The sequence below is a fragment of the Hevea brasiliensis genome, chromosome 6, assembly GCF_030052815.1.
Source record: "Hevea brasiliensis isolate MT/VB/25A 57/8 chromosome 6, ASM3005281v1, whole genome shotgun sequence".
In the NCBI taxonomy this organism is placed as follows: Eukaryota; Viridiplantae; Streptophyta; class Magnoliopsida; order Malpighiales; family Euphorbiaceae; genus Hevea; species Hevea brasiliensis.
Window position 1 is genome coordinate 65160958 of NC_079498.1, and position 19088 is coordinate 65180045.

A 19088-nucleotide genomic window follows, 5' to 3' on the forward strand; every position below is an offset into this window, starting at 1 on the left:
AATTGTTATTTGATTTGGTGTCCTTAGAATTAGGGATTTTACTAATTAAGTGTGATTCACGTACCCCGAACCTAATTGATATAATTCACTTATTATTTTCTGAATTGGCTTACCAATTAAGCCTATAGCCTGTGTGCGTAATACCTAGCTAGGTTGCATATCGTGTACCCTTACTCGTACTGCTATCCAAGACCTACAATGTTCTAGATAACTATGGCCTCTACTAGTGAATGGCAGGAAACTTTAATCAGTGCTTGCCTTATGGGCCTAGCTGTGTGCTTTCTTAATTTTAACTTCCATCAAGCACTTCCATTGGCATCACTAAACTTGGAGTTTGCCGATCTAGTATCTATTAAAATTTGATGTTGAGGTGCCGGGAAGTCTCCAGAATTAGTGTCATTGGTGATGAAAAGTCATTGGAATCTCATCAAACTACCACACCAATATTGCAAAACATCCATAGTTCCATTTTCAATACTCATGCTCCTTTAGTTCCTTTCCTCACTCTCCTCATACCTTGTTTTCAATCTTCTCTTGTTATCTCTCACCTTCACTTCTTGCTGGACTCCTCTGTTTCTAGTTTATAAGAAATTCCCTTCTTTATTTTTCATTTTTCTTTTGACATTGCTAACAATCTGTGTGCGGGGGTCATTTATTTTCGGATTTTTCTGAGATTGCTTTTTTTTTTTTTTTTTTTTTTCAAGGACACCACACTAATGTGCTATTTAGTTTGTTTGTTTCTAGATTATTTGTCCTTGGTTTCTTAAAAACCACTACCATGCTATTTAGGTTATCTAAAATTGCTTTCTTTTTACCCCTCCTCCTCCTCCTCCTCCTTTATTATTCTTTTTTAACAACACTAGGAATGCTATTTGGGTTTGTTTGTTGATGTCCTAAATGTGAGGTTTGTTTTGGATGCCCAGTATTTGGGTTTATTTTATTTTCGAACAAAACCTTATATTGTTCTCTTAAAAGGGAAAAAATGATATTAATGGTGAAAATTCATTAACAGTTAAGTCTATATTTTTTTAGTTCTTTGTACATGAGTAGTTTTGATAAGTATGGTTAAATAGCGCTATATATAGGATTATTTGATTTTTACTTTTAAATGTTTTTTTTAAATTTTATCTTTTTGTGCTTATCCCCATTTAGGGGTGCAGTTGCATGTTGCACCTAGGCCAAGAATCCTTTGTGCCTTAGTGTGCCTTGCGCCTTTAATAACTATGTAATTTTTTTTTGTTCGATTTTTTTTTCTGTCCTCATTTGTGAGGTAAATCAGCATGAGTTTTTTTTTTTTTTTTTTTTTTTTTTTTTTTTCTCCCTTTCTTTTTAGGTTATATTTCTGTTCTGTGGTTAGCTATTTTTCATGCAGCACTCTTTTTGCCATAACTAATTTGATTGATAATATTCTGTTGGATAAATTAATAAAACTCTTGCCTTCTTGGAGAAGTGTTGTGGCGGAAACTATGAGCTTAGTGTGGCGTATTTTTTTTATTTTCCCATCTTCTTGTTGGACACCTGTGCAAATACTTGAATTTGTATCTTTTTGGTGGTTGTATTCGCTTGGATTTCAACTATTGTTTCATTAAATAATGTATCGACTGTGTTATGTGACTGGATTTTGGCCTGTTGATTTGATTCACACTGACATTACTGTGATTTTGGAATTACAATGAACTATTGCTTGAAGTGCCCATAATGGCTGTTACTGGGTGCATTGCAGGTAGTACAACAATTGTAACAACCATTACACCATTTAAGGCTGTTGGCATTTCTCTCTCTCTATCTCTATATTCAATTGTACTTTTTGTCACCACCCAGGAACTGTGACCTAATGAACAAACTCTTCTCCATCATTCTTTCTTTCCAAAGCTTAAACAACATTTTGACACCAAAGTTCTTGATATTTGAGCTCAATTTCCAATTTCAACAAAAAAAAAAAATGGTAAATGAGGCATTTTGCTTTGATCTTACTGTTCTCAGTCGAATATTGATGCAGTGTTGGAAGAAGACTCAACTTAGATATATTTTTTTTCCAACTATAAATTGTTAGCTCTACAAAATTAGTATGTTATTTGATCACCAACTCTTTTAAGCAAGTGATATATTGCATATTTAGTTAAAATTATTGATTTGATGTCAATTGAAGTTATTTTGATACTTATGAATAAGATTCATGGTTGCAGCAGTTGATTCCATTCAATCTGATATTGTGAAACTGCAAAAAAATCCAACTCCTGAACTCACTCTGTTATTTAAAACCTGGTTGGGTAACCTTTGTGTTATTTTTAATGGATAATTATTGCATAATTTGCATAGGAAGTTGATTGTGCTTTTATTGAGAGCCAAAATAAAAACATTACTCAATTTATCAGCAATTTGGTTAAAGGAGCATTTTTGGGTCCCAACCTCCAGTAAACTGGTTGGCAGGTCATTCCTTCTCTCTCTCTCTCTCTCTCTCTCTCTCTCTTGGGTGCTTTCAGACAGTAACATGTACTTTGAACATTTTAATTATTCTTTTAATTGTTTCTTGTGATGGATCCTATTCCCTTCAAGTACAGATATAGAAAATGTATTTGACATCCTTGCTGGATGACCTATGCTGGTGTTTGTAATTGTGCTTCTTGTTTTTTGTAGTTATCTACTCCAAGCTGGCAAGTATTCTTGTTGTTTGCAATGTTGCTTGAAAAAATGATGCCCTAATGCTAGGGGATTTAGGACCAGCAGTCTTCTTCTTTTTCTTCTTTTTCTTCCTTTTTTTTTTGTTAGATATATTTGGATAATATGGTAGTTGGTTGGTGTACACTTCACAGTTATGGTTTAGAGCTCTTGAATGTTTAGAGCTCTTGAATGTCTCTAGTTTTAGATGAATAGAAGCTTAAGCCTTTTCTTTCTTTCTTTCTTATTTTATTTTGTTTATGGAAGTAAAAGTAAGTGCGTGAAATTCCACCTCCCATTTTCTAGGGCTTATGATGTTATTAAATCCTGTATTTCTGAAAAATACTGCAATCTTTGCTATTATAGTCCCTGGTGGATAATTGATTCATTGCAGATCAGATCTGTGTACATTTTGGTGCAGTAATTTGTTTGGGCTGATTACAATAATTCAGTTTCTGTGGATTTTAAATTGTGAAATTGATTTGTTTATAGCATTAATTGTGTACATTTTAAGAATAGAGTGTCTGGAAGGAATCCTACCTTAACCAATGTTCTAGTTTAGCATGGTAATCTATAAAAAAATAAATATACAGAAGGAAATATGCAGGAATTTACCAGTATTTGATTGTCATATTCATTTTCTTTTGCAAGAGATGCGTCTTTCAGATAGACTTGAATTTATTGAAAATGGTTGTGCAGGTTGTGGAACTTCTAATCCGGAAATTAGAAACTGAGCCCAGTTTCCATCGTAAAGTGGATCTCTTTTTTCTTGTTGATTCAATCACCCAGTGTTCACATAATCAAAAAGGTTTCTTTCTCCTGCCTAGTGATGATTCTTTCAAATTTTGCATCTCATGATTAATCCTTAGCTTATGATATAAAGTTGATGGAAGAGGGTCATCAGTATTTGATTTGACACTTGTTCCTCAATGATTGTTGCTATACTTTTTGTTGTAATATGTGTACAGGGATTGCTGGAGCTTCATATGTTCCAACAGTTCAAGCAGCATTACCACGACTTCTGGGTGCTGCTGCTCCTCCGGGACCTGGTGCTCGTGAAAACCGTCGTCAGTGTCTCAAGGCAATTTTTTTTTTCCCTTTTTGTATTTATAGGAACCCATCAACTGTTTTTTTTTCTTTATGGTAGAATAAGATTCATTATTTTCACCAGGTTTTACGTTTGTGGCTTGAGAGGAAAATTTTTCCTGATTCCGTTTTGAGGCATTATATGGATGATATTGGAGTTTCAAATGATGATTCCTCTGCTGGATTTTCCCTTAGACGCCCATCTCGAGCTGAACGAGCTGTAGATGATCCCATCAGAGAAATGGAAGGCATGCTTGTAGATGAATATGGCAGGTCTGTTTCTTTTTATTTTTTATTTTATTTAATATTAAGTCATTATGATCTTGTAATGGCCTTTGTTGACCTTAGATTGTGTCTTGTCCCTTAATAAACTTTTAGGCATTATCCTGAATGTTATTGTTGGAACTGAAGATTTTTCCTTCATGCATGGGATATGTCTCATTGAAGAAGCCCATGATTATCGGAAAATCATGAGATTGATTACCAAAATCTTAGAAGTGATTTATGATTTATTGATAGCATTTCATATATATTATGTATCTTCCATTATAAATATGCATTTTTATGTACTACTTCCGTTCACTTTTATCTATCGTTTAAGGTTTTTGCACGGTGATTAAGAAAGCAATTAAATCAGCAAAATTATAACTGTTCATGATTTTGGGAGCATGCGGACAGAAGTAATCAAAATCCTATAATGCCTGTGTCCATAGTTAATTACACATATTTTTAGAAGATGAAATGGCCATTATTGAAAAATGAAAGAAAACTACAGGCTTAGACTGGTGGTCACTTGCGCAAGGTCCTGATGCCCCTTACCCTCCTTTGTAAGCCAGAAAAAAAAAAAAAAAAAAAGAAAAGAAAGAAGATGACATGAGACTATTTTGTCATGGGTGCTTCCCTGGTTTAAAAATTGTTAGGACATGTTTTAGGCTGCATGATATGAGTGTCCTTCTGATTATAATTTCTAATTGTGTGTCCTCTTGTAATTTTGAATCCATGCACCCTTGTCTTGGAGTTCATCACAGATGACGTTGTACAAGACATGGTGCACTTATGTTCAGAACACATAGGGCCTGTTGGGTTTCCATTTTGCTTTTGATTTTTGTTGTCCAATTATCAAAGTGTATATATATATATATATATATATATATATATATATATATATATATATATATATATAAATATATATGTTCTAAAACATAAAAACCGTAAAAGGTGGTTTTCCTGCTTTCATTTACTTGTGCATTTATTGTAACTTACAGTTTTAGATGATATTTGAAATATCCAATGCATTTTACAGCATTTTTTCTCTTGATGTTTATTGTGCCATAGCTGTAGTGGTTTGACTTTCTGATTCTTGTTCCTTTTTTTTCTTTCTTCCCCTTTTGGCTGTTGTACCAGCAATGCTACATTTCAGTTGCCTGGCTTTGTATGTTCTAATGCATTTGAAGATGAAGATGAGGAAGATGATCTTCCTGGCAGTTCATTGAAGGAAGGTGGCGATGTGTCATCACTAGCAGAACCCACCCGTACTTTAGGAGAGTCAGAAACATGTACTATGACTCCAAATGACAGGCGTCATTGCATCTTAGAGGAAGTGGATGGTGAACTTGAAATGGAAGATGTGTCTGGACACCAAAAGGATGAAAGACCGTTGTTCACAAATTCTTTAGAAGTGGATGCCCCGCAGCATTGCTCAGATGGAGTTCTGGAGCCAGTAGTCGCCAAATCTGTTGAGCTGCCTCCTCTGCCGGAAAGTTCTCCTCCATTGCCTCCTGATTCTCCTCCCTCACCCCCACCTTTACCTCCCTCACCACCACCACCACCACCACCACCACCACCACCACCACCCCCTACATCTCCTTCACAACCTCCACCTCCACCTCCACCACCTCCACCTCCACCACCTGTTCCATCACAGCCACCTCCTCCTCCTGTACCAGCTTCAGGCCATCCACAGTCATTGGTACCTCAACAGTTAGCACCAAATCAACCTTCCTTGGCGACTCAACCAATTCTACCTTCTGTGTCATCATTACAGTCCTCACCACAGTTGGCATATCCACCAGCTGTAACTCATGAATATTGCAGTACATCTGGTGTATGGCTTCTTGCTCTCGTTTTCTGTTTTTAATTCTTTTTTCTCCCCGTCCCTTTTCTAGAATCATACTACTGTTCTTATTATGACATCTCTTGTATTTGCAGGGTAATCAACTTGCTAAAATGGCTGGAAATATTCATGTGAATCATATGGATGCTGGCATAAAAAGTGAATTGTTTCCACAGCAGTCACCTTGCTTCACACCTACGGCAGTCTGCAGTTCTAGAGAACCTTCAGGATATAATCCTTCAAGGCAATTGGATTATGGACATAATGACCTGTATTTAAATTCCCAAGCATCTCAACATTTTCAAACAGGAAATGCTCCTTTTGCACAAAGACCTTTACATCCAACCTTGCCACAAACTCCGTCTGGTCAATTTTCTTTTGCAAAGCCTGCTATTCAGCAACATCCTCAGCATTCATTTCCTCGTCCATACACTATCCATTCTTATCCTGATGGACGAAGGCGATTTGTTGGTGATGAACTTTGGAGGATGCCGACAAGTGAATTTAACACAGATAATCAGCAAGGCACATGGATGAGTGGAAGAAATCCTTCACATGCAGCCCCTTCTTTTGGGCAGGAAGGTATGCACCTGCTAGTCTGTGTTGATCTTTGTAAACATTGACCTGGACCTGGAAAATAATATTGTTCCTGGTACAAACTGAGCATGAAAATATGTTTACTGTTTGTACGTAATTTCTACTAATTAAATGTTTTTTTTTTTTTTTTTTTTTTTTTCTGATGTCGGATAGACACTGAGAGCAATATATCAGTTTTTTTTGCGTGATGCTATTATTCTTGAACTGCTGTCTGATCAGTTCATATGCTTACTTGGAGAAGTGGTCAATGCAAGTGCCTAAAATGATGAGCACTGATTTTGTTTTTATAATTATTTTTAATGTAACCCAAAAAGATGTATGGTGTAATGCCAAGATGGACTCCATGTACTTTATTTGTTTTCAAGTCTTTATTTGGTTGTTGTATCATGGTTCGACTTGTTTCACATTAATGATATGGATCTGTAATTCTGTATTGTTATTTAATTCTTATATATTACGGATGTACCAGATTTTGGTGTAGTTGCTAATGGTCTAATAATACCAAGATGGACTCTCATACCGTGCTGTTTATTTGTTTTTAACTTATTTGGTTGTTGTATCATGGTTTGACCTGCATTGCATTAATGATATTGATCTTAATAGTTATTTAATAATTAGAAGAATGTTGTACTAGGTTCCTTTAAGTTTTCTTTACATATGTTACATATGCAGGTCACATGGTGGAACTGCTTCCCGTGTTACCGATTACTTTAATGAAACATTTATTATGAATCTATGATGCTTATCAAGGCCTTTAATATCATGCTTGAAGTTTCATTTTATGGATGAGTTTGAAAGCGTAAAAACGGTGAAAATGAGGTTTTTGTTGACTAATTCTAGAAATTTATGACTTTTCTAAAAATGAGGTTTTCTAGAAATTTATGAGGGTGAAAAATGATGCTTGAGACCGAAATTTCAGGGAATCATAAAGTCTGAAATAATAAATGATTTTTCCAGTTTCATGTCTGTGCATTGGCACGTGTTTTATGTGCAAATGTTAACTGTATGTTCTTGTTTATTTGTATTTGATCATGTTTATTCACATCTTGCAATGTGAATACTGGAATGTTTATTTGGGCAATAATGTATCTGGTTGAAACGTATTTTTTCTTCTGTGCTTTAATTGTTTATATTCCATTTGTTGTTTTCTTTAGGAGGGTATCTTAATCTCCAAGTTAAAATCTTTGCCTTCCTTAATATAATTTCTTTTCTTATCATTTTTTTTTCTTCTATGCTATACAGTTGAATGATGCTATCCAAAATTTCCATGGCAGGTTACTTTCGGCCGCCCCTTGAAAGGCCACCTGGTAATAATATGGGCTTTCAGCCCAACAATTTACCAGCTGGAGCTCCAATACCAGGTGAACTTGTGCAGTAAAAAAATTTCACTCTTTTGGCTAAGCTGTAACTTATGTACGAACTAATTGAGCCTCAATAAGACTGAAAGAGTCAATTTCATTTCTTTATTTCTTCAGGTCATGGTGTTTCACACATGTTGCCATGTAGACCGGACATGTCTGCCCTTAATTGCTGGAGACCAGCATAAGAACAAGTCAGAAGCTTACTTAAGTATGCTTTTCGTGACTTATCATTCCTTTTGTGGTCCATGTACTTCTCCAAAAATATTGACCCTTTTAAGATGCATATTCCATCTTCTTTTCAAGACTATGACATCAAGATTGGATGGCGTTAGTTTTTAATATTTTTTGATGAAATGGACCTTATATGTGTAAAATTTTTGGATAGAGGAAAAGTACCCTATAGTGCATTGGCACTTGAGGGGCAAGAATTTTTTGTCATTTTTGTACGATGAGGTTACTGATCTCATTAAAATGATACGTAAGTAGTATCCCTATAGCTATAGCACAAAATAACTCATTATATAAAATTATATGCTTTAATACTTATTAGTTAGATAATTTAATGTGACAATTAAATGCTATGCATTGTTGTGGCTAATTTTATAGTTACCATATGGATTATACTCAACAATTGCCATAATATGTGGGCACCATCAAAGTGTGATTTTAATGATATCAGCAGCAAATGATACTAAAGTAACAATTAATTAAACTTCATGCTACTAAAATGACACAAGGTCTGTTGAGTGTCAAATTTTACTAGAGTATTTTTCTGAATTTTTCTCTTCAAAACGTCATTTAACTGATATTCAAAATGTTTTAGATTTATAATTTAGTGCAAATTCTTTTTCTATGGTATTACTGAAGAAGTTAAATGCCTTGGATAGTTTTGCAAAGCTAAGTACGAATCTCTCTCTCTTCCCTCCTCCTTCCGGATGATCAAGCAAAACCAGAATCACTTCCCCTTCATATAGTTTTTTTTTAAATAATAATAAAAAAAAATTCTAAGCACAAGTCTCCACCTCTCTGGCTCTGTGTGTGTTATCTGTCCGATGGATGATCAATCTGTATTTGGATTTTCTCAGTGCTGCGGATGGGAAAACATTTTGTGAATTCACGTTGTATTACACCTTAAAATGAAGGTTCCACTTCTGGACAAGATACAACTGGCATTTGAAGGCTGTGTTTAGACCTTGTGGAAGCTCTTGGCAGGACTGTGTATATTGTAATATTTCCTGACAAATGTATCCCGGGAACACTTTCTTCCGAGTGTAGGCCCATGTTTCTGACTTGGTTAGTACATCTGTTTCTCAACTCCTGTAATTACACTCAAGTTTTTATTATATAAGAGGAAAAATTGTTTCAAGTGGCAGATTTGAGCATTGGTTAATTTATGGATCCTTTCAAGATTATATTAGCCTATCATGATTTTTCCTGATATAGTGTTCCCTATTTTTAGTTTGTGGGGGCATGAAATGCAGCATTATGGCTCATATTTCTTATAGAGCAATTTGCTTATGAATTTGATTCGTCAGGCTTATGTGCTTTTTTCTAGAGATTAGCTTAAGCAGAATGATTACCTTTAACTGTTGTGGTCAATTTTGCATTCAAATTCTTCCAAGGCAGAGTTTTTTTTTTTTTTTTTTTTTAAGTACCTTCTGAAGTTGGCAAAAGGTTTTTTTTTTTTTCGGTCCATTGAGAACCCATTGTTCTTGGCTACATGATAGGAGTTAGCCCTCCTCATCCCTAAACCCTCCCCACAGCGTGTAGTTGACGAGGATTTGATCCTAGTAATTCTTTGCACTCAAGTGCTAGACTTGAGGACTGAACCAAGTGACCAGCTGGGTTCAGTTGGCAAGAAATTTAATGGGGGTGTTGGGGATTTTTTTTTCTACAGTTTGCAGTGTCGGGAATTTGGTTGATAAAAATATGGCACTTACCATTATGGAATGTGATATAAACCTGCCTAACACCACCTCAAAAGCTAGCTCATAAAAAGGAGGTTTGCAAACCTATATATATAACACCCAAGACCTCCTTGCAGAACCGATGTGGGACGCATCATTCCATTCCTGACCCCTTTAGACTTAACGTCCTCATGAAGCAAGTGGTGTCATGACTTGTTTACCCCAACCTCTCCCGAAGAATGTTAGGGAACCTTTGTACATGGCCCATCAACACATACTGAGTGAGGCTCTGATATCAAATGATATAAACCTGCCTAACTCCACATCAAAAGCTAGCTCGCAAGGGGAGGTTTGCAAACCCATATATATATATATAACACCCAAGACCTCCCTGCAGAACCGACGTGGGACGCATCAGCATGCTTTTATTTGAAGTTAATATTCTTTGTTGGTGCATTTACATAGTTCAATCACAAAATATGAGGGTGGATAATTTAGTAATTTTTATTGTTACCTGGAAAGTGAGGAAAAATTTTTGGATTTTACTATTCCTTGGCTTATGTGTCAATGTAATGGAGCCCACATCAAGTATAGTTTTGGATGGCAATAAATAGAGGTTCTTTTCAATATCTATGGTTAAAACTTGAAAACAAGTCAATACTGCTCAAATCAGTGTTAGTGCAATTTTGACTGAAACAAATTTATCCAAGAGGCAGATTGCTCTCATCAAATCCAAGATCTCTATCTTTTCTTGTTTAGGCCTTTTTCTTCTATTAAATCGTCCATATCATGCCTTTCCTTGATATTCTCTCCTTTTTTACTGTCTCTGTTCTGCAGACCAGTGGATTGCCTTGAAATTTGTCAATTCCAGTTTATGGAACTCTAGTTAATGCTGATAATGGTTTAGCAATAGCCTCGTTTGGCTTCTTGTTTCTCAAATGCTTCAGTTTGGCTTTTGAATTTAAGGTTCAGTTTTGGTCTCTGTTGAGCAATAACAGTAAGTGGCTCATAAGTTAATGATTTTTATTTTCAAGGTTCAGTTTTGGTCTCTGTTGAGCAAGAGTAATGAGTGGCTCATAAGTTAATGATTTTTATTTTCAGTTTCTCACTCCTCAAATGCTTTAAGCCTGTTTCCTTTAAGACTTTATGGATATTTTCCGTGTTTAATTTTCTTCTTTTTTCTTTATGAGTTTGTTTAATAACCTAGAGCTTGACCTAAATTGTGTCAAGTCCCTTCTAAAATTGCATTCATGTCTTTTTATGTTCAAGTTGTCGTTGATTGCACTTACCTGCATATGTTTGTGTAAATCAGTTGCCCATCTAATCTTGTTGAGCCTTTGAGTTGTACAATGTTTAGGTTTTTGAATCAATATTGCATATTCACAACTCACTTATGGAATTTAAGGAACTGCATCTCTTTCATTCTCATTTGGTAACAGTGTCTGGACTGATTATTCACTTTGGGCATGCTATTCATTTAATGGAATTGCAGATTTCAGCATTAGTTATGATCATAGCCCTACAATAGCAAAATCTAATTCAACCCTATATATTGTTGACCCCTATTTTGGCAGTCATTTGCCCTGTAATCCCATGCAAAATGGCTTAGTTTGATAAGAAGTCCAACACTTTTGCCCTTAAGCCTAAACTCAAATTTGTATCCTAAGTTCTTAATAGTAAATGATTAACAAAAATTTCTATGCATTTATATTGGTTTTAAGGCAAGATGGTTTAGGGAAAAGTTTTTATGTGGTTTAGCACTCTGACACTTGATAGAAGAAAATTTTTTTGCATCATATTAATGCTATGCAGTCATTTCAATCCCATTTTGTTACATCGTCCATTTGTTCATAAAATGAAAGTTATGTTTGGGCATTGTTGTTACAATAGCTGCATCGATAACCATATATGGCATCACACTAATTTCATGTTAACAATTTTTTCCTTTTAAAATGAATTTTGTTATTGAGAAGAAGGCACATTTTTTTCCCTAGGCAGATTACAAATATTACTAATAAAGAAATTATTTTATATAATTAATCACTTAATGGAGGTGATACTAATTGATCACAAGTTTAGTGATGATACGAATTACTAAAGTGACAATAAATATAACTTTTCCTGTCCGTGTATCAGAAGAGTGAACCAATTTTTTCTTGTGCCTCTTCTTCTTCTTCTTCTTCTTCTTTTTTTCTTAACTTTCCCCTTTAATTTCAGATTAGATTAGGTGCAAGATTGTTAATGTCAAATCATTTATCATGTCCATCGCACAAGGATGATGGGCTAGTATTTGCTGATGAACAAATTTTGTACACTTGATTGGTTTTCACATATTTTCTTTATGTTGTTTTGCTCGTCTTTGTGCAAAAGGTGTCAATGGACATGATATGGAATGTTTAATCTAGAGGGTTCTCTCTCTCTCATTTATTTGAAAGTGGGATTGGACATTTGGCCTTAGTTGCCTCTGTTTTTGTTCTCTTATGGGTATCTGTCTAACCTCTCATTCTTGCTAAATTTCTGGATAACATGTCACAATATGTCACTAGTATTCTATTTGATTTCAATAAGTGGCTGACAATGAAATTCGAAGGAAAAAAAAAGGTTGGTTTTAGCATTGTACAGTTGAAAATCCAGAAAACATTTTGAAAACAGGACAGTGGTATGTATTAATTGGCAAAGAAAGATTAGTCAATAGAAAGAACTGCATTTGTTAGGGCAAGAAACTAAGTTTTGCATCATAAAGTCACAGGAAAGCAATAGAAATTCTCAAATTCTGAAGAATTATAGAACAGAGTAGAAGTTCAGTAATTTCCCTGCACAATTGAGAATTATTTCAGATTGAATACATGAAAACCTAAAAATTATAATTTGAAAGGGTCAATGAATTGACTGTTTGAGAAACAAACTTCAAACAAATTTATTGTTAGGAGGCTGTAATAATATATTTGCAATTGCTTGTGTTTGACAATATGTCTCAAACACAATTGCTTGTGCTTGTGGGTGTTCCCATTTCTAGCTTGCACTCCAGGCCTTCAGCCTCTGAAAATAAGGAAATGTCATTGGGTAAGTGATGTAGAACAAGAACAAAGGGATCAATTGGAACAAATTCTCAAAACTTTATTTAATTGTAAATAATAATCATAATAAAAGTCTCTAAGTAAAATACCCAAATTGTGTAGGTATTTATAGACCAATAGTCCTACTGCTATTAGTATTAAGGAACCCTAATTAATTACTAATCAGGAATTCTAAACAAAATAAACTAGGAATAAAAATTCAATCCTAACTAGGAAATTATAAATCTAATAACATTATTAAATAATAAATTCTGAACCTAATATGTAAACTTCTTAAATATTAGAAGCTAATTAGTTTGATGCTATATTAGCTAATAATGTCTGATTTGGATTTCAAACATATTTTTGTTTATATATTAAGTTATTTTCTTGTTATTTATTTCGTTTTCATTTACACATTTTCCATATTTGAATATATATCTTAAACATAAAAGAAGTTTAATGTCATTTAAAATTTAAATATTTAATTTTGAACTGCAAAAAAATACAGATGTGGAAACTTTAAATTGTTTCACGTGAGTTTTATTTACGTGTAAAATTAGTTTCTTTGCATTAATGACATTTGCATGTTCAATATGTTTTATGGGTTGATGTATGGCATTAAATTTTGCTATGAGTTCAGGTTTTTATGTCTATATTTGCTTTTATTTTAGACTCAGGTCCCTTCTATGGTTTGCCATATTGAAACCAAAATATGAGTGATGTGGTGAAACAAAATTGTACCTACAAGACTTGTGCATAAATAAATAAATAAAAGAAATGGTGGCTGTTTGATATACACATGGCAGAGACATGGACTAATATTGTATTTGTTTGCTATAGCGTGTACATATTAGAGTTATGATGTTACAATAGGATTTTGGCATACTTATTCCTCGGCATTTATTTATTTATTTGTTTTTTGGAATGAGATGTTTTGTTTCATGGAGCAAGCATTGGCAATGGGTTGAATGCAGTGCATTTGATTGTATATATTTTCTGTGTATGGATGTAAATATATTAGTGCAAATGGCTAAAATCTATACCTTTGGTTTTTCAATTTGGTTTTATTTTTGGAAATCATCTTAGTTGGGTGGCTAATTGACTAAAATATCCAACTTTTGCATGTTTTACCAATCTTACCCAATCTTTTTACAATTATATCAAAAACTTTTGCATGTTTTATCAATCTTAGCCAATCTTTTTACAATTATATCAATTTAGCAATTACTATTAAATTGATACAAATATTATTTTGTTACAGAATCAAAATATTATTAATTGTTCTCTCTCTCTCTCTTTCTCTCTCTCTCCCCCATGCTTATTCTACAAACGCATCTTTTTGGAGGTCACAGTTAAATTGTTTCAGTTATACAAATCTTGGCTATTTGAATTTTTGGATTCTTCCATAAATTAGGTCTAAAATCTGAGATAGGTTGGAAAAAGAGGGAGAGATGGGATTTTGGAATTATGAAGGAAGAGAGAGAGAGATTTAATAATGTTTGGTTTGATTTAATAATAGATAATATTTTTTACTGATTTAAGTCTAATTGGTTGCTAAAGTTGATAGGAATGTGAAAGATTGAGGTGTGAACTGATGAACTTAAAAAATTTGGGTAATATTGATAATGTGCAAAAGAATTTGAATTATTTTTGTCAATTGGCCAACTCAATTATTTCCAATCGAGAGTTTCAAGTACAAATTAATAATTTAAAAGAATTGGTTTAAATTGAAAAGGTGTGCTAAGGTTTTTATTTTATTTTATATTATATTATTTATTTATTTTTAAGGCAATTTGGCCTAGATAAAGTAACAGCACTAGTCAACTGAAACTTTGAGATTCATAGTTTCATACATGTGCAGCTGACTTATTTTTGGGGTGACTAGTGGAATTGAGATATTTGTAATTTAGCCTGGTTGGTATTCCTTGTATTGATAGCATATCCTTTGCATGGGTAATATGTTCTGATATGCATTTTGGTTTACAAGATAACTAGCTGTTGGCTAATTGGAAAATTTATATTCATTCTAGTTTTTGCCCAGTTAAGGAGACAATGTCTTCTTTGTTTTATAATTATGGTTCTTTTCTCCAAGAGTTTTGAGCTAGAATACTGTGGTTATAAGCATTTTGTAACTAGTGAAAGAAGACTAAGGTCATCAATTTTTCAGACAACCAATGCGCAAATTTACCATTAGTAGGTTCACACAATCTGGTTTGCTGCTCAAGTGGTCCTCCTGGTAACAATGATACTTATTTTCTCTTTTCTTCAAATTGGTATTATTCTTTTAATCTTCATTTGAGAGGACAAAATTTTTTTACAATGTTTTTTTGGCAACAAAATTAGAGCTGCTGTTTCCCTGTGAAAGCCATTGAATATATCTTCCATAATTTTTTTTATTATTTATTTATTTATTTTTATTTTTCATAACTTTGTGAAATCCTTTCTTCTTCTTGTTCCTTCTTCTTTCTTCTTTCCTTTCTAACTTATGCACAAGTATACTGTATTAACCAAGGCATCAAAAAGTATTCCTGGAATTGTAAAATTTTAGGTATTACGTCCAATATTGGAATCTTGTGTCTACCAAAAATGAAGACTGTGGATCCATTCCTCTTTATCTTTCTTTGGAGAAGAATTACAAACTTCATTTGTCTTATTATCCATAAAATGGCCAAGGGAATGGAATGCTCAAATTGCTTTACCAAATTTTCTAACTGAAACCATTTCAGAGACTAAAATGGTCACGGGTTTGAGCCATGAAAACAGCCTCTCTGAAAGTAAGGGTAAGGCTATGTACATCAACCCTCCCAGAGCCACAAGTATGGGATGTTTCATGCATTGGGTGTCACTTTTTTTTTATTTAAAAAAAAAAAAAACCATTGACAATGAGGAATTCTGAGCATCTCACCTGCATTTTTTTGTTCATTTAGATATAGTAACCTCGCCTCTTCTAATCAAGATTATAAAGTGGACATCAACCTCATTGTTTGCTTTGATCAGTACTTTTGCTTCTGCATTTGATTTATATTACTGGCATACCAGGTACTCTGATGTTACTTTGGTTAAGTTCTGTTTATAAATGCTTTTCAGGTTAAAATTTTGTGGTATGAGAAGGGCAATGGCTCTATTGTTTTAAACTAGTCTCTGGTCTGCTGGAAAATTATTTTTGAGTGTGCATGTATTTTTAACTAATCAGTTGATTGGTAATTAATATTACTACTGCCACCATGTAACATCTGTCTTGGATTCGTTTGTGTACTGCTATTTGGATTCCTTTGTCCTGATCTTAAGTTGAAGGTCAACTGGGAAAGGTGAATTAAACCTGTTATTTAAAAGTTTAGTGTCGTGAAGAAACTGAGGGTGAGTCTATTTAATGTATAGTATAGGTTGGCCCATTGTTACCCTGATCTTTTCAATTTTAGTGATCCTTCATGGGCGAATTTGACTCAAGGTTTTGCTTGTACGCTAGGGCTCGATTTCTTTGACATTACAATGGTGGAAGTGAGAAAAGCATTCTTCTTTTCAGGGAATACTAGGAATGCATTTTTATTATTATTATTTTTTGGGTATTCTGTGAATAATTTATTTTGCGAGCCATCAAAATGAGGAGGATAGTTCATTCATTCTATAGGTTTTGAGAGGAAGATACACGGAAAACTTCTTTGGAACTGAGCATATTTAGCGTCTAGGTTGGCCTATCGTTCCCATGATCGTTTGAATTGTAGTGATCCTTCATAGGTGACTCTGATTCCCAAAGTGCTTTTACACAAATGCTCAAAGTTGTTAATAGTGTTAATAGTGTTTTTGGCCATCAAAGTTGGAGATTTTTCTGCTGATTCATTCTAGAGTTTTTGAATGAAAAAAGTGGGAAAAGTTCTTTTGTAGGTGCATGATTTTTGGAGTTCTTCTCGTTTTTGTGGTTGTAGCAGATGCAAGAAATTACACCAATACATTTTAATGTTGCAGCTACTCTGGGCAGGAAAGTTCTCTGATTTCTTGTGGGGTTATTTATTCGGAGTTTTTGAAGGTATTTCTTTGGCAAATATGCAAATCAGATTAGCATTTCGTATCTCCTATGGTATTTGACAGATTTTATAGTTTTATAGTTTCCTGTTTTGGGTTTCTTAGTAGGAAATCCTCCTCTAGGGTTATTGGATATGAAATATGAACACAACATGAAATTTGAACGGTTGGTTTTGCCATAAGTATGTTTTTGAGATGATCATACTGCCATGATTTTTACTTGTAATGATCATGTCATGAGTTGACCTGCCAATATGGAATTTGCATATTTTTTACTTTGGTAATTAACTATAAAGCAAAATACCATTTTTAATCCTTTATAAAAATTTAATTATTTTATTATATTTATTTTAGAATATGTAAAGGGTTATTTCAAAGTGACTCTTTTTTCAATTGAAAAAGTTCAAAAAGAAAGGCAATTAAATATGTAACCATGTTGTTCATGTTAGGTTGGATATATTTTTTCAGAAGTGCTATTGATCAGGTAATAGCCGACCCCAAATTTTTGGGATAAAGGCTTAGTTGAGTTGAGTTGAGCTATTGATCAGGTAACAGATTAAACAGGTTTTGTTCATTTATTTGTTTTCCATATTTGTGTTTGAGTTTTGAAATAATTAATTAGTGTTGTATATGTGCCCAAACACTGTTATGCACTAGTCTTCTTTTTTTTTTTTTTTTTGAAAAATAGTGTGAGTTCTGATATTTTATGTTGGAAAAGAATTCAGTCCAAGAAGTTTATTGTATATCGCCTTCCAGTCTTTTACCAAACTTTCACCACACCAATTATTATTCTGTTTTTGCTGGTAAACAAGATACTGCTTGTTCATGTAATTTAGAGCCAGTCCAATGTGAATTTATAACTATGTGAAAAGAATGTTCTTTTTTGCAATGATTTAGTTAAATGTTATTTGATTCTCTCATGTTATACATAGTTCATTCCAGAGTAATTCTTAGTTTTTTGTTTCAGAAAGTGTTTTAGTTTTATGTTTCATTTTTTTTTTTTTTTTTCTTTTTCATGGAGGAAAATGAAAGTTTTTTTACATGTTTAACTGCTATATCATGTTCACATGTTTGCATTCATCATGTTTTTCAATACAGATTTAATATTATCATAAAAAACACTGAAGTAAGAAAGTGCATATCATGAAAGCTTTTATCTTAATATTTCATCTATTTTTCCCTCTCCTTTTTATTCCTGACTTCCTGTTGGGGATGACTTTATTTAAATACACATTTGCCTACTCTCGATGAAAAGTTTATAAATTGCTCAACCTTCAATTTTGGCAAGCAGCTTTGGACAAAATTATGCTGTTGCTAATCCTTTTAGGAGAAACAATACAGAGTTTAATTGCCAGTGGATGATTTGTCTATTTGTAGCTGGTCACAGCAGCTGTTATTGGTAATTTTTTTTTTGGCACACTATTAACCTTACAGTTGGTATTTCAAATTCAGAATGACTGCTTATTCAATTGCAGCTGAGGAGATTTTACTTTGTTCCGTATGTGAAATCTAAGTACTGGTTCAATTGTTCCTTAAGATTGTGTTTGAAAACCCTAATAATTCAAGAATTCAATTGAATTGAATTCTTTTTGGGAATTCTCATGTTTGGAAAACTTATGATTGCTAAAATTCAATTCTTTCAAGTTGAAAACAAGTAATTTTGAAAGAAATAGAAATCAGCCTTAAAGAGGTATGATTTTGAAGGTGTCCTCTATTGAAAACCCTAGATATTTCCATTGAAAATAAATTTTGACTCTTATCACTGAAATTTATTCCAAAACAAAAATTTGGGGTATGAATTTTTCAAATAGGTTTAAATGGAATTTTATCTGGTGCTACATAGTCTGTTAGGAAAAGAGAGATGATGAGTGTCAATTGCATATTTGTGGGGAAGTCTGCCAAGTTCACCATGTCAAGCATATCAAGCAGCTTCACCCTGTCTTCATTCTGTATGTAAGTAGGGAAGTCTAATTTTTCAAATCAATTAAAATCCTCTCTATATAGCTAGTGTCAATACACTGAAAAACAAAAACCAAGACACTGAAGCATAGATCGCATATCTTTCCTCAAAGGTAATAAAAGTTGGGGGTGGGGGAGAAAGCACTGTGCATATTTCTCACAAGATGTCCTTCCGCAACAGAGATGAATCACATGTATTATCTTGTTTATTTTGGTGTCCTAGTGAATTATGTGGTTAAATTCAGCATAACTTTAAGGTTGTTTTGAAGTTACAATACCAAGACAAAGCTTTGTTTGTGTACATTTTTATGGTAATACAAATGTAGAA

The 19088-nt window shown here is 33.5% G+C and overlaps 1 protein-coding gene across 7 annotated transcripts in view; it reads left to right on the forward strand.

The window, feature by feature from the left end:
- Positions 1-19088, forward strand: part of LOC110656878 (ENHANCER OF AG-4 protein 2) — a 34176-nt gene that overhangs the window by 11880 nt on the left and 3208 nt on the right. For 4 of the 7 annotated variants that reach the window (XR_002495231.2, XR_002495233.2, XR_002495234.2 and 1 more), the window contains 8 exons: positions 3358-3466; positions 3627-3739; positions 3830-4017; positions 5149-5848; positions 5953-6439; positions 7729-7815; positions 7930-8023; positions 8901-9108. Coding sequence is in view for 2 of the 7 variants with exons in the window: in XM_021813857.2 (XP_021669549.2) it covers positions 3358-3466; positions 3627-3739; positions 3830-4017; positions 5149-5848; positions 5953-6439; positions 7729-7815; positions 7930-8000 (1755 nt within the window). In the remaining 5 variants the exon portion in view is untranslated. Of the gene's footprint in view, positions 1-3357; positions 3467-3626; positions 3740-3829; positions 4018-5148; positions 5849-5952; positions 6440-7696; positions 7816-7929; positions 8024-8900; positions 9188-19088 lie in introns of those variants that run through there. The other 3 variants (XR_002495235.2, XM_021813857.2, XM_021813859.2) reach the window with 3 other exon arrangements.